Genomic DNA, 12,479 nt, shown 5'->3' with positions numbered 1-12,479 from the left:
ACATTAAGTGGTTTTTTGCAAAGTGTTTTGGTCCCCACATAGTGCTGCCACTGCCAGGAGTCCCAGTTCTATATCCCCCAACCTACACACCAAATCTGACCCTTATTAAGACCCTCAGACTTTGACTCCTATCTCCATTTTTATTTTAACTTATTTATTTTTAATTGGAGGATAACTGCTCTACAATATTGTGTTTGTTTCTGCCATATATTAACATGAATATAATAGCCATAGGTATATGTATATTCCCTCCCTCTTGAACCTCCCTCCCACCTTCTACCCCATCCAACCCTTCTGGGTTGTCACAGAGCACCAGATTTGAGCTCTCTGTATATTACAGGAAGCTTCCACTGGCTATCTAATTTTACATATGGTAATGTATATGTTCCATGCTACTCTCTCAATTCGTCCCACCCTGTCCACAACTCTTTCTTTCTGTCTGCATCTCTACTACTCCCCTACAGATGAGTTCATTAGTACCATCTTTCTAGATTCCATACATACGCATTAATATATGATATTTGTCTTTCTCTTTCTTTTAATAGACTTCACTCTGTATAACAGGCTCTTAGGTTCATTTGCCTCATTAGAACTTTCTGACTTCACTCTGTATAATACACTCTAAGTTCATCTACCTCATCAGTTCCTTTTAATGGCTGACTAATATTCCAAACTTCTTTATCCATTCATCTGTCAGTTTACACCTAGGTTGCTTCCATGTCCTGGCTATTGTAAATAGTGTTGTGATGAACACTGGGGTACAGGTTTAAATCTTAATCTTGAATTATAATTTAATTTACATATCATTTGAATGAAAACCATATTATCATTCCTGCAAAGACTGACAAATACTTCCCATTGAATCATTCTTCATGTTCCATTTTTCTCTTCAGTTTTCATGTGTTTGTCTACAAGCAAAAGTTTTTAAAAAGGAAAGTTTCTTCAAGTCATTAAAAAAAGATAAAACTTTTACAAATAATATGTACACTAAATGCACATACTCAACTTTTTCTTGAACAACTTAATAGCAATAAAATAACCAGTGGTGTGGGCAGGAAGTGCTACATTGTTGTCTTTTCAGTTTAAAAACCATAAAAGGAACTTCTAAAACCCACACTTATAGTGGCCCCTCACTATAGGGAGTTGTCCATTAGAGCAGAAAATTCGAGTAGCACTTCTCTCCAATGATTCTTAACTATTTGAAGGTGTAATGAGAAGAAACATCTGTTGTGTCAGAGAAAGAAAGAATTCACTAACCGAGAAAGGAAATACTTCCCCTTTGCTGCTTTAAAAAAAAAAATTCATGTTTAGAGTGTGATGGTAAACCATGTGGAGATCACAAAAACTTTAAACTTTATGCAAGAAGAGTAGAACCCCTACAAAGGAACTGAGGCTTCTTCCTGGATAATGGAGGGAGCCAAGGCAGACATGAAGTGGGTTACTCAATCTCTAGCAACTACTAGAACCTGGGAAAAGAGCCAGCCAAGACTGTGCAGCTGCAGGAGGGAGCCTCAGCTTCCTGGCTGCAGAACTGTGACCAGCCCCACCCTTGGACTTCCATACTCGGTGCAACTCCCTCCCCACTCCCCCTCCAACCCCCAAGGCCTAAAGAAGGAAAGAGTGACACCGCAAGGAAAAGAATCCCGATAAACTATGAAGACTACCTGTTTTAAGGTTCAGTTCATTTTATTTAACAGTGTAGACAGCAGTGTAGACATTCCTCAGGAAGGTTAATAGATCCATGCAGACAGTGGGAAAATAGCATCACAGAATTAAACCCATCTCAGTTTAAAAAAAAATATTTTTAGCAGAAATTTCCTGTCACATGATTACATTTCTACCTCATAGAGTTTCATTCCTCTTTGAAAGAATCAATTTTTCATTAATACACTCCAGAATATTGGAGGAGAAAAACGATGGCTGAATACCACTAACAACAACAAAAATACTTCCATGCCTGTCTCTATTTGTTATCTCATATTGAAAAGCAGGTAATATTCACTCTTCTGAACTCTGCTAAAACAAGAAGACTGGGATGGTGGATGATTTGTTTGCTTGAACAGAACAGTATTCTGTGCAGTAGTACTTGAAAATGTTTAGTAGCAAATATTTCTTAGCTTTGTTCACACCAGAAATGAAAGAAAAAAAGAGAAAACTCTGATTTTCTTTCTCTGCATCCTCCCGTCAGTGACTAAATTTTCAAATTTCTAATGTTAGTAAGAATGAGTCAGAGAAAGAGAACTATTAAACTTGTATTTTGCTAACCCAGAAACAGCCTCCTGGAAGAAGCAGAAACCATAAATAGAGCACATATTTTAATGTTAAAGTTGAAAAATAATGTGAATCTTATTCTTAACTTAAACCAAACTCGGCAACTTTCATGCTCTTTAAGCATCCTGTTGTAAAATGACCCACATAAACCGAGGGGAGAAAAAAAAAAAGAGAAAAGACACACTAGAAAATGAAACTACTTACCGTCATCAGTGGACATCATTTCATATATACTGAAAATTAGTCTACTTTGGTTTGATAAGAAAATATTTGGCTTTACTCTTTTAAAGTTCATGTGATAAAATCTCATTCCCGGCTCTGAAGCCTCTCGCAGCCACAGGTCAGCCGGGAGCTCTGATGATGCACTGCTTACTTCAGGACCTTCTCAGACCTCACTGCTCACGGACAACCTCATGCATAATACGCCACTCCTCCCCAGAGGAGGGTTGCTGTAGTGTTCTTCAAAAGACCAAGTATATGAGGATGGAGAGATGTCTATTTATTACAGTAAACAACAATGAAAGCTCATAGAAGCATAAAATGCACTAGAAATACACTTGGGAATAGGACAGTTTATAAACTGACTAATTCCTGAACTATTAGTAATGCTCTAAAAAAGCCAACATGAAAACAGTTTGTTTCCACTTGAACTGGGTCCATGCACTGGACCAAAGAGGTTTACAGATTCAGGATTCACAGGCTTAAGATGTTAAAATGTCATTTTGAAAGATCTCAAATGCTATTTTGCCACTGAAGACTTTCTATTTTAGCATAGTTCACTGACCTTGGTGCAGGGTGAATAACTACTACTCATAAATTTCCTAAGGAAACCAAGTTTTATGTGATTTCAGAGCACTGTTTACTTATTTTTATATATCTTTATAAGTTTATATCATTTACCAGTACTTTCAAAATTTCTCATAGCCCTGAAAAATCAGAAAGTGTCAATTAAAATATGTATAAAATTACAATGAAGTAACAGGCTATAGACATCACTCTCACAGTTGAAAGAAGTGTTTCCAAAACCCTCCTTTACTGTGTCCAGATGCAGTGGTTCTCACACACCAGATCATCTGGATGGAATTTTAAAACTCACACTGCCTGGTCCTATCTCAGTTGAATTCAACCCCAGAATCTGCATTTCTAACAAGCTCCCAGGTGATGCTGACACTGTTGGTCTGGGACTACACTACAGGAACCACACTTGGAGAACTTCTGGGGCAGAGACTTTATACTCAGTGGCAGCCTAAAGCTCTGACTCAATTGCACCTGCTTAGGAACTGCTTAATATCAGGGCAGGTAGGAAACACTCAAGGTGTGGTATGAGGGAACTATGTATTACACACTCAGATAAGGCTCATCGGGAAGTAGACTTATCAACTTAATTCTTAATAAAAGAAACCTGCATATTAGGGATGAATAGACAATTACAACATGGAGAAAAGGAGTCAAAGAGAAAACACCAAAATTGCCTTTTATGTCCTTCACAAACTTCACCTGTCTGTTTAAAATTCACTGTGTCAGGAAAACTCTTTATATTTGATACCAAAGGTCACTCAGCCTTGGCAAATTTCAGTAATGCAAAAAGCAGAATGTTTCCCTGTCATAAAATGCTCCAATTTTGTGCTTGCTGAATTTTGATAGCCATATTTAAATTATAATCTTTGGTTTGGTTTTCAAACAAACACCTTTTCTTTTTTTATAGCTAACCTTTACTTTGTGCCTGGTGCTCTGGTAAGCACCTTCCATGCAGCATTTCATTAAATCCTCACTGTGAGGTAGTAATAATTTATCAATATTTTACAAAAGAGAATGCTCTTCTGCAAAAGGAATAAATAGTATAGGTAAGGTATGGAGTAATAATTACCATTCTGCAAAAGAGAAACCTAGGTTTAACAGATTAAAAATCTTGGCCAGTAACACTAGTAAAATAATAACCTTTAAGAAATTCAATTCTCTTTTGCACAATAAAGATATAATAAAATTCATGTTTGAATCTATATAGTAAAAACCACAATATGACTTGTAGCTGTTGCTGCTGCTGCTAAGTCGCTTCAGTCGTGTCCGACTCTGTGCGACCCCATAGACGGCGGCACACCAGGCTCTGCCGTCCCTGGGATTCTCCGGGCAAGAACACTGGAGTGGGCTGCCATTTCCTTCTCCAATGCATGAAAGCGAAAAGTGAAAGTGAAGTCGCTCAGTCGTGTCCGACTCTTAGCGACCCCATGGTCTGCAGCCTACCAGGCTGCTCCGTCCATGGGATTTTCCAGACAAGAGTACTGGGGTGGGGTGCCATTGACTTGCAGCTAGGAAGTGATAATTACAGTTTTAAACAAAATATCATTGACTCTTATTGTTCTCAACGGATAATCTGAAATTATATTCGGCATCTACCACAAACTAGTGACTAAATTTAAGCTACTCACTAGCAGCCATGGCTGCTGCTGCTTCAGTCGTGTCCGACTCTCTGCGACCTCATAGACGGCAGCCCACCAGGCTCTGCCGTCCCTAGGATTCTCCAGGCAAGAACACTGGAGTGGGTTGCCATTTCCCTCTCCAAGGCATGAAAGTGAAAAAATAAAGTGAAGTCACTCAGTCATGTCCGACTCCTAGCAACCCCATGGACTGCAGCCCACCAGGCCCTTCCATCCATGGAATTTTCCAGGCAAGAGTACTGGAGTGGGGTGCCATTGCCTTCTCCGAGCAGCCATGGCAGTTTCTTATAAAGTTAAACCAGCACTTCCATATGACCCAGCAATGACACGCCTAGGTACCTACCCAAGTGAAACTAATACTTACATTAACAGAAACATGCAAATGAAAATTTTATTTCTTTTAATTGGAGGATAATTACTTTACAATATTGGGATGGTTTTTCCCATATATCAATGTGAATCGGCAACACATGTGTACATGAATGTTTACAGAGGCTTTATTCATAACTACCAAGAGCTGGAAAATACACAATTGACCTTCAATCAGTGAATAAATAAGCAAACTGTGGTAAATCTGTCTTTACAACACTCAAGAAATGAGCTAAGGACACTTGCATGTGTGTTAGTAAGGAAGCCAACTTAAAACACTAGAGGACTTCCCTGGTGGCACGGTGAGTAAGAATCCCTTGCCAATACAGAAGATATGGGTTCAATCCCGGTCCACAAGATTTCACAAGCCACAGAGCAACTAAACCCATGGGTCACAACTACTGAGCCCGTGCTCTAGATCCCAAGAGCCACAACTACCAAGCCCATGTGCTGCAACTATTGAAGCCCAGGTGCCTTGAGTCTATGAGAAGCCCACACACCACAACTTAGAGTAGGCCCTGCTCACCCACAACTAGAGAAAGCCCACACGCAGCAAGGAAGACCCAGTGAAGCCAAAAATAATAAATAAATGCCACACATTTAAGATTCCATATGACATTCTGGAAAAGGCAAGCATAGTTCAGTTCAGTTACTCAGTTGTGTCCGACTCTTTGCGACTCCATGGACTGCAGCACGTGAGGCCTCCCTGTCCATCACCAACTCCCAGATGCTACCCAAACTCATGTCCAATGAGTCGGTGATGCCATCCAACCATCTCATCCTCTGTCATCCCCTTCTCCTCCCACCTTCAGTCTTTCCCAGCATCAGGATCTTTTCAAATGAGTCAGTTCTTCAGATCAGGTAGCCAAAGTACTGAAGCACACAGGGACAAAAACTAGATCCAAGGTTGCAGGAGGGTGGAAGAACTGATTTGATTACAAAAGGGTACAACAGAATTGCCAAAGGTGATGGGAATGTTTCATATCTGCATTGTTGTGCTGGTTATATGACTGTATGCATTGTCAAAACTCAGAACTGTACCCTAAAGAGGGTGAATTTTACTGTATATAAATTATCCAATAATTAAAAAAAAACAAAGATTTTTGATATTATCTATTGCCTTTCTCATCATCAATAGTAGAGATAATTACTGGTTCATTGTATTTGTTTCCTGTGATTTTTTAAAAAATCTTGAAAAATTAAAAAGCAACCTAAGTAGCTCCCCACACAATGTCCATTTGTGAACAATGAAGTTTATAACAATATATTTAAAAGGTTCTTTCAAATTAATGTTTAATTTAGTTAATTAATAAGATTATTTGTCATTGACATCAGTCTTGAAAAATATCTAAACTCCAGGCTAACCAACTCAGTTATTCACTTTAGTTATGTATTAAAGACTTTGAAGCAACTTAATATGCACGCACAAAGACTTAAGTGGACTGTCACCCTGCTATCAGACTTCTCCTCGTAGAGTCGTTATTTCTTTACAAATTCTGTTGAGTAAGGAAGTCAGAAAGTTCTCCCAGTCACAAGGTATTTCATAACCACTTGCTTTATCACTATATTAAACTTAGTTTACTTTTTATTAAAGGCTGCTAGTATTTTCTGGAGAAGGCAATGGCACCCCACTCCAGTACTCTTGCCTGGAAAATCCCCTGGACGGAGGAGCCTGGTGGGCTGCAGTCCATTGGGTCACTAGGAGTCGGACACGACTGAGCAACTTCACTTTGACTTTTCACTTTCATGCATTGGAGGAGGAAATGGCAACCCACTCCAGTGTTCTTGCCTGGAGAATCCCATGGACAGAGGAGCCTGGTGGGCTGCTGTCTATGGGATCACACAGAGTTGGACTCGACTGAAGCAACTTAGCAGTAGCAGCTAGTATTTTCAATAGCTTACCATTTCTAATGTAAATGATCTAAAACAAAAATTTTAACATGTAACCTGTGCTTCTTGAATTAAAATTTACTAATTTATAATGTCTAAAAAAGAGGGGAGAGGGGCGGGAACGAAGTTGTCTGACCTTGCTTATTTTTTTTCTGGCCAAGCTGTGCAGCACAGGATCTTAGTTTTCTGACCAGGGATTAAACCCGTGCCCTCTGCAGTGGAAGTGCAGAGTCTTAACCATTGGACCACCAGGGAAGCTCCTGTCCCAGTAATCTGGTTTACAGCTACCTAGCATATCATCTCGGAGAAGGCAATGGCACCCCACTCCAGTACTTTTGCCTAGAAAATCCCATGGACGGAAGAGCCTGGTAGGCTGCAGTCCATGGGGTCGCTAGAGTCGGAAACAACTGAGTGACTTCACTTTGACATTTCACTTTCATGCAGTGGAGAAGGAAATGGCAACCCACTCCAGTGTTCTTGCCTGGAGAATCCCAGGGACGGGAAGCCTGGTGGGCTGCCGTCTACGGGGTCACACAGAGTCGGACACGACTGAAGCGACGCAGCAGCAGCAGCAGCATATCATCTAATATATAATTGAAAACTTCCATGTACTAATGGCAAAGTTGGCTTAAATAATTATTTACTGATAAATATATTTTGGCAATATAAAAACAGGACAATTATACCAAGTGAAAGTTAGTATTTCACTTTGTTCAAACAGAACAAGAAGTTGGAAAAAAATAATTAAAGTACTTCTTACTTTCAGTTATTAACTAAGGAGTAAAATCCTCAAATTGATTCTCCAATGATATTTAACTGGGAGACAATCTCCATTTTCATAGAATGAAATATGAATCTTAATCTATTTTGCACACTTTAGTACTCTAATAATCATCTAATAAAATCAATTTGTTATTAAAATGATTTCCTCATTGACTTAAAAAAAACTATAATTAAAAAACCCAATCAAATGATGTGTAATTTCCATTTTGTATGTCTCTGAATCTTAATGAAGTGAAGCCTATAAGTTCTTGAATGCATGCTAAGGAAATCGTGGGGGATGTTTTGTTTCTTTGTGGCCATGCCATGCAGTATGTGGGGTCTTCCTCAACTAACGACTGAACCGCCCCCCTCCCCTGCATTAGAAGCATTAACTGTTAACCACTGGACCACCAGGGAAGTCTCTAAATCTAGTTTCTTGAATATTCTGTCCCAAACTATTTTTATACAGATCTTCAAAACAAACCAATTATCCCTCAATCTCTATTCTTTTAAATTAAAAAAATTTTAATATATATTTTAAGATTTATTTATTTACTCTTTGGCTCTGCTGGGTCTTTGTTGCTGTGCGCAGGCCTCCTTCAGCTGCAGCAAGCAGGGGCCACTCCCTAGCTGTGGCCTCTCACCGCAGTGGTCTCTTGTGGAGCATGGGCTCTAGGCACAAGCGCTTCAGTAGCTGCAGCACCTGGGCTCCACAGTTGTGGCTCACAGGCTAGTGCTCTGGCTAAGCAGCTGTGGTGCATGGGCTCAGCTGTCCTGTGGCATGTGGGATTTTCCCAGACCAGGGATCAAATCCATGTACTCTGTATTGGCACATGGACTCCTTACCACTGAGCCACCAGGGAAGCCTCTTAATATATGTATGTATGTCTGTGAAAGTTGCTCAGTCGTGTCCAACTCTTTGCGACCCCATGGACTATACAGTCCATGGGATTCTCCAGGCCAGAATACTGGAGTGGGTAGCCTTTCCCTTCTCCAGGGGATCCTCCCAACCCAGGGATTGAACCCAGGTCTCCCACATTGTAGGCGGATTCTTTACCAGCTGAGCCACAAGGGAAGCCCCTTTTAATTAATTTTTTATATTAATTATTTAGTCACTTAAAGTCCCAACCACACAGTATCATTAGACAGTCCCCCCAAACCAGGGTTTCCTGATGGACGACAATACAATCGTAGGTTAAACTGTTGCTCATTCTGGGTTTTAGCTCAATTCTATTAATATTCTTCTACTTTGGAAGACCATGATGAGAAGCTATACCTCTCTCTAATGGCATGTGGATAGGAATAGTTTGTATATTTTAGGTATGCAATTTAGGAGAAGAAACCTTGTATCTGAAGTGTTATATGACTTTAACAATGCTCTTCTGGTTAAAAACATTTAATCTTGGATTAGAAAGCCATTCCTTATGAGCCTAAATTATGGAATTGATCCTCATGCCCCAATTTATAGTTTGTTTGACCTCACCTATAGATTTCCTGCATCACACCAGTCATTTCATCTGTTCACATACACAGCTCAGCAGTAAACACAATTTTAGGTTGGTAATATTTCAGCACTTCCCCTATCATGCTCCACTCTTTAAGATAAAGGCATGCTTTTCATCTAATTTTGCTTTGTACTAATCCCAAATCATCGATATTATCTAAATTCAAAGCAGGAACAAAGTTAATTGATAAATATGGTGTTTCTTCTTTCATTATGGCCATTATTGTTTTTACAGAACTTCTTTGGATTCCACCTGAATACCAAGTAACAACCCTAAACTGGACGAGCTACATATTTCCTGTAAGTCACATCACTTCATCAAGAAGTTAATTCTGAGATTTCAAGTTCTACAATTCCAGTATTGCCACCAGCTAGATTTCTACCTTTCTTACTCTAAACTCCTGAACGAATCCATTCTTAGCTATGCTTCATTAAAGAACATATACCAAGCACTTAATATCATGCTGGGCACATAACAGGTGCCCGATTCTCTTCTCTGTTCAGTCGCTCTGTATCCTTCTGCCTTACGCATCTCACAATGGAGTCACTCTTTACAAACGCCCTTACTCTAGCAGTTTAGTGTTCTTTACCTGCATCTCTTTCATCTGCCCGAAAGCCTGAAGGCAGGAGGAGAAGGGGATGAAAGAGTACGAGATGGCTGGACGGCATCACTGACTCAATGGACATGGGTTTGAGCAAGCTCCAGAAGATGGTGAAGGACAGGGAAGCCTGGCGTGCTGCAATCCATGGGGTTGCAAAGAGTCAGACACGACTGAGCAACTACACAACAACCATGATGATGTCCACCGATAGGGTTCTAGCACTGTGGTTGTCATGTATTGTGAACAAAATATTTCCACAAGTATTAAATGGGTATATTAAATAGGTACAGAATTTCAGTTAGGAAAAACAAAAGAAATTCTAGACATGGATAGTGGTGATGGTGGTAAAACAATGTGAATGTACTGATGCTAGAGAACTGTACACTTAAAAATGGCTAAAATGATCAATTTTATGTTGTGTATATTTTACATATACACATGCTGTTCCTCAATCTATTCATGTTCTCTACTGCCTGTACTGTTTCTCTGCATTCTTTCCTTTCTTCAGGGTCTACCTTGGACAAGCTATTCACTCAAGGGTCCAATTCCTCCACTAAAACATCTAATTCCAGTACCAACCTCTCTTAAACAACCTCCTTCACTGGAGAAGGGAAGTTTAAACTTTATCTTGAGGGATGAAGATTTCATTATGCAGCAAAGAGAGGGAAAGGATCTTATTTCAGGTTCTAAACTGAGGAAACCTGTAGCAGATTCACAAATTTCATTGTGGCTTGCAGAACTATTCCTCACTTGTCAGCTGATATCCTCAATGGCTACTTACTGCATTGAGAATGAAATCCAAACTCCTTATAAGGCCTCAAGGCACTGTCCCTTGCTTACCTTTCTAGTCTCATCTCTTGCCACTCTGTTTTCAAAATATGTTTCCAAACCACGTTCCATCAATCATGGGTTTTGAGAAGGAAGTTAAGAAAAATGTTTTCTTTTCATAAATTTCCACAGAAACTTTTTTTTCCCCCCAACTTTAAAATAGCCATGCAGTTTCCAGAAAAGGCTCCTCTGAGGCTTTAAGAAAATAAAACTTGAGCTTTGCCCTGGCCAGGTCAGATAAAGGGTAAATAAAATACAGCCAGTTACTTGCTACTAACTTGGGAGTAAAAAGAGAGCGCTTTCATTTCTCTCTCTCTCTCTCTTTTTAAAATTAATTTATTTTTTAATTGAAGGATAATTACTTTACAGAATTTTGTTGTTTTCTGTCAAACCTCAACATGAATCAGTCATAGGTATACATATATCCCCTCCCTTTTGAACCTCCCTCTCATCTCCCTTTCCATCCCACCCCTCTAGGTTGATACAGAGCCCCTGTTTGAGTTTCCTGAGCCATACAGCATACTCTCTTTTTGACCAAGATTTAAGTACTGTCTTCCTTTCCTGAAGACTCTAATGTACTACTTACTGGGGTAACAGCTGCTGCTTAGGCCTTTTGTGTTGGCCCAAATATTCCTAAAGGACAAACTCAATGTAAAGAAAAAATAAATATAACCCTAAATATAACCAGCACCTTATCTTTGCAAATTATCCACTCTACTTATTATTTCTTCCCTTTTATCCCATGGTAATATGGCACAATTAAAACATGCAGTTTAATTTCTGATGCAATCTCAGAAGTGTATAGTAAGTCCCCTACATATGAATGAGTTCCATTCCAGAAGCACATTGTTAAGTCCAAGATTTGTTCATTAAATCCAACAAAATTAGCTCAGGTACCCAACTAACACAATTGGCTACATACTACTGTACTGTACTAGGTTTATAGTAGTTCTCACACAAATAATATATTAAAAAAACAAATACATAAAAATAAAGAAGACATTTTTCATCTTACCATACAGTACCTTGAAAAGTACAGTAGTACCAGCTACATCACCATTGCTTTTATGTTTGCTTCCAGACATCCTGGGCCTCCAATAAAGATACTTCACTACTGTACTCTATATCCAGTACTGTAAAGTACACAAAAGCACAACCACTTGCAGAGGATTCATGCAGGCAAACGTATGTTTGCATCTTTGAAAGTTTGCAAGTTGAAAGTTTGTATGTAAGGGACTTTCTGTATTATAGGAATAAAGAAAACTCCAAAGAAAAAAAGAAAAATTTACATTTAAATTTCAGTAAGCTTTTCAATAACTTTTCTAAGTTATTGTCTTGGTGGCAGAAAAGATGACCAAGGATAAAAAGGCAACGAATTATTTTAATTAAAAAAAAAATTTTTAAGGTCCATTTCCATCATATGGGCCTTAAATGATAATCGGTACTTGATAAATTACAAATGTACTTGTCGAAATTTTTTAATTATTATTCTAGCAATCTATATATTGTGAACTTTACAAATAATGCTCAGATTTTAAGTATTATATTAAGAACTAAAAATATCCATATAGTCTTTTAGACACAATAGTTTGAACATTAATGACTAACAGAACTCAAGATAAATTACTTTATAATGGTCAACAACTCACTATTAATGGAGTATGGAGTATTTTTATCTTTTACATAAGGTAACAGGGACAAATGTATTTAGCATTCATGCAGATAATGCAAATGGGTAAGCATACAGGTTTAAAACAGTATGAATTAGTTAAATGGCAAATGAGAGAATAATTTTTTATTTTTAAATTTTAAAACTCA

At 38.7% G+C, this 12,479-nt stretch overlaps 1 protein-coding gene across 5 annotated transcripts in view; it reads right to left on the bottom strand.

Moving 5' to 3' along the window:
- Positions 1-12,479, bottom strand: part of FGD4 (FYVE, RhoGEF and PH domain containing 4) — a 228,262-nt gene that overhangs the window by 100,700 nt on the left and 115,083 nt on the right. For 2 of the 5 annotated variants that reach the window (XM_055573702.1, XM_055573685.1), the window contains exon 1: positions 2,476-2,757. The exons of the other annotated variants lie outside the window; for them this stretch is intronic. Coding sequence is in view for 1 of the 2 variants with exons in the window: in XM_055573685.1 (XP_055429660.1) it covers positions 2,476-2,581 (106 nt within the window). In the remaining variant the exon portion in view is untranslated. Of the gene's footprint in view, positions 1-2,475; positions 2,758-12,479 lie in introns of those variants that run through there. 5 annotated transcript variants of the gene reach the window in all.

Source organism: Bubalus kerabau, chromosome 1 (genome assembly GCF_029407905.1).
Source record: "Bubalus kerabau isolate K-KA32 ecotype Philippines breed swamp buffalo chromosome 1, PCC_UOA_SB_1v2, whole genome shotgun sequence".
Lineage (NCBI taxonomy): Eukaryota > Metazoa > Chordata > Mammalia > Artiodactyla > Bovidae > Bubalus > Bubalus kerabau.
This window is presented reverse-complemented; position numbering and strand designations above follow the sequence as displayed.